Here is a 1,622-nt window from a genome sequence, read left to right as displayed (position 1 = left end):
GCGGGGCGAGGCGGTAATCGCTCGTGGGTCCGTCTCCTGTGGCAAGGGGCCGGCCCGGGCAGTGGCCACGGGAGGTAGGGCTCCGAGCAGTTCTCCGCAGTCCGTGTATATATATATACACGTGTATATGCACGTAAGCGCGGGAGGTGGGTGTGCTGCGTCCCTGCCGCGTTCCCGCAGGTCTGGGGCATGACCTGCTAAGAGCTCTTCGTGGTAAGAGCAGCCTGTTCCCCTTGCGGCCTGCTGCCTGCCTGCTCTGGGGTTGCACCGCAGGGCTGCGGGGGGACAGAGGGGGATCAGGAGTGTGTCCGTGCTTCAGAGGCGGCTGGTCGTTGTCATACGTGGGTGTCTATACGTGTGTATATTTGTATTTTATAAGCCCTTGTACTGGTTTTCTCTCCATTGTATTAATTCCAGTGTGGAAAAAGTGCTTTGCTGTTTGTTGGACTCGGCTCCATCTGTGAGACTTAACAGTGGTTACTGTGGCACAATATTAAATGGCTAGTGATTAACTCGAAAACAACACATGGAGAAGCAGGAGCCACTCTGTACGTGCACGGATCAGAACACACCACAGTTGCATGCGTTCCCTTGTCCGATCACTCTGGGTCCTACAAGAGCTAGATGCGAATTCTGTTTTATATCTAAACAATGCTGATGGGACTTTCTAAACAAATGTTATTTTTTTAAAGCCTGTATTTTGTTAGGTGGTGTGAACCTAGTTGCTCTTGCACGTGTTATTCTTCTCTAGGACAGGAAGTGTGATAAATACATTATGAAATAACTACTTTTACACTTGCATTGTCATCAGTGGACAAGGTTGCTGTTGTCACTACTTCATGTTTTCCATATTTCATTCTTCACATGCAGTAAATATGTACTTTGAATCATAAACGGGCTTTAGGCATGCAGATCTCACTCATTGTTACAGGGTTTGGGGCAGGCCAGCTGTGCCTTCGGGAACTGTGCTGGTTTGTTTTCTAGACTTCTCTAATTCTTCAGTAGCCATTTCTTTCTGGATTTTAATCCTCTGCAGTCACTTTTCAGAACTGAAATGTATTATTTTTCCCAGTAGAGGTTAAAGTATACTTAGGAGGAAGGGATAACATGTACATTTTTTCCACTAAGGGTCAGAGTTGACTTTGGATCTGTCTTTCAAAAATTGTGGTTAGAAAATTGGGAAAATTGTCTTTCGATATATGAGAAATAATACTGTATAACTGAAAACTTCTCCTGGGTGGCATTTTCTGAATATATAGTTAATTTTGATACAGATTTTTTTTTTTTTGACCTGCATCCTTCTTAGAAGAGAAAATTAAAGTCTTTTCATTATACAATGTTTTTAAGCAGTGAATACTACTGAGGTTTTGATGCAAACTTAAAGCAGTATAGGTGTAGTTATTGCAGTGCCAGGGGTGCCTTAGCCTTTTGTATTGCTAAGTGCCCTCCATTTGCAACTTTGCTGCCTGCCTTTCAGCAGCTCTGTCCCCTTTCACCCAAGCTGCCCTGGCACTGTTGCAGAGCTTTTGGGGCAGTATTTTCCCCTTGTTTTCATGCTGTTGTCCTTATGACCTTGCAGCTGTGAATCCCAATAGTGTTTGGTGGGTTCTCCTGGGTAGCAA

The 1,622-nt window shown here is 44.8% G+C and overlaps 1 protein-coding gene across 1 annotated transcript in view; it reads left to right on the top strand.

Annotated features, from left to right (window-relative positions):
- Positions 1-4: 4 nt before the first annotated feature.
- Positions 5-1,622, top strand: part of LOC103925078 (28S ribosomal protein S5, mitochondrial-like) — a gene marked incomplete at both ends in the record, with an annotated part of 64,204 nt that continues 62,586 nt past the window's right edge. The window contains one exon of the mRNA XM_009333725.1: positions 5-74. Within this exon, the coding sequence (XP_009332000.1) occupies positions 5-74 (70 nt within the window). The remainder of the gene's footprint in view (positions 75-1,622) is intronic.

This window comes from Pygoscelis adeliae, unplaced genomic scaffold, assembly GCF_000699105.1.
Source record: "Pygoscelis adeliae isolate BGI_AS28 unplaced genomic scaffold, ASM69910v1 Scaffold621, whole genome shotgun sequence".
NCBI lineage: Eukaryota > Metazoa > Chordata > Aves > Sphenisciformes > Spheniscidae > Pygoscelis > Pygoscelis adeliae.
This window is presented reverse-complemented; position numbering and strand designations above follow the sequence as displayed.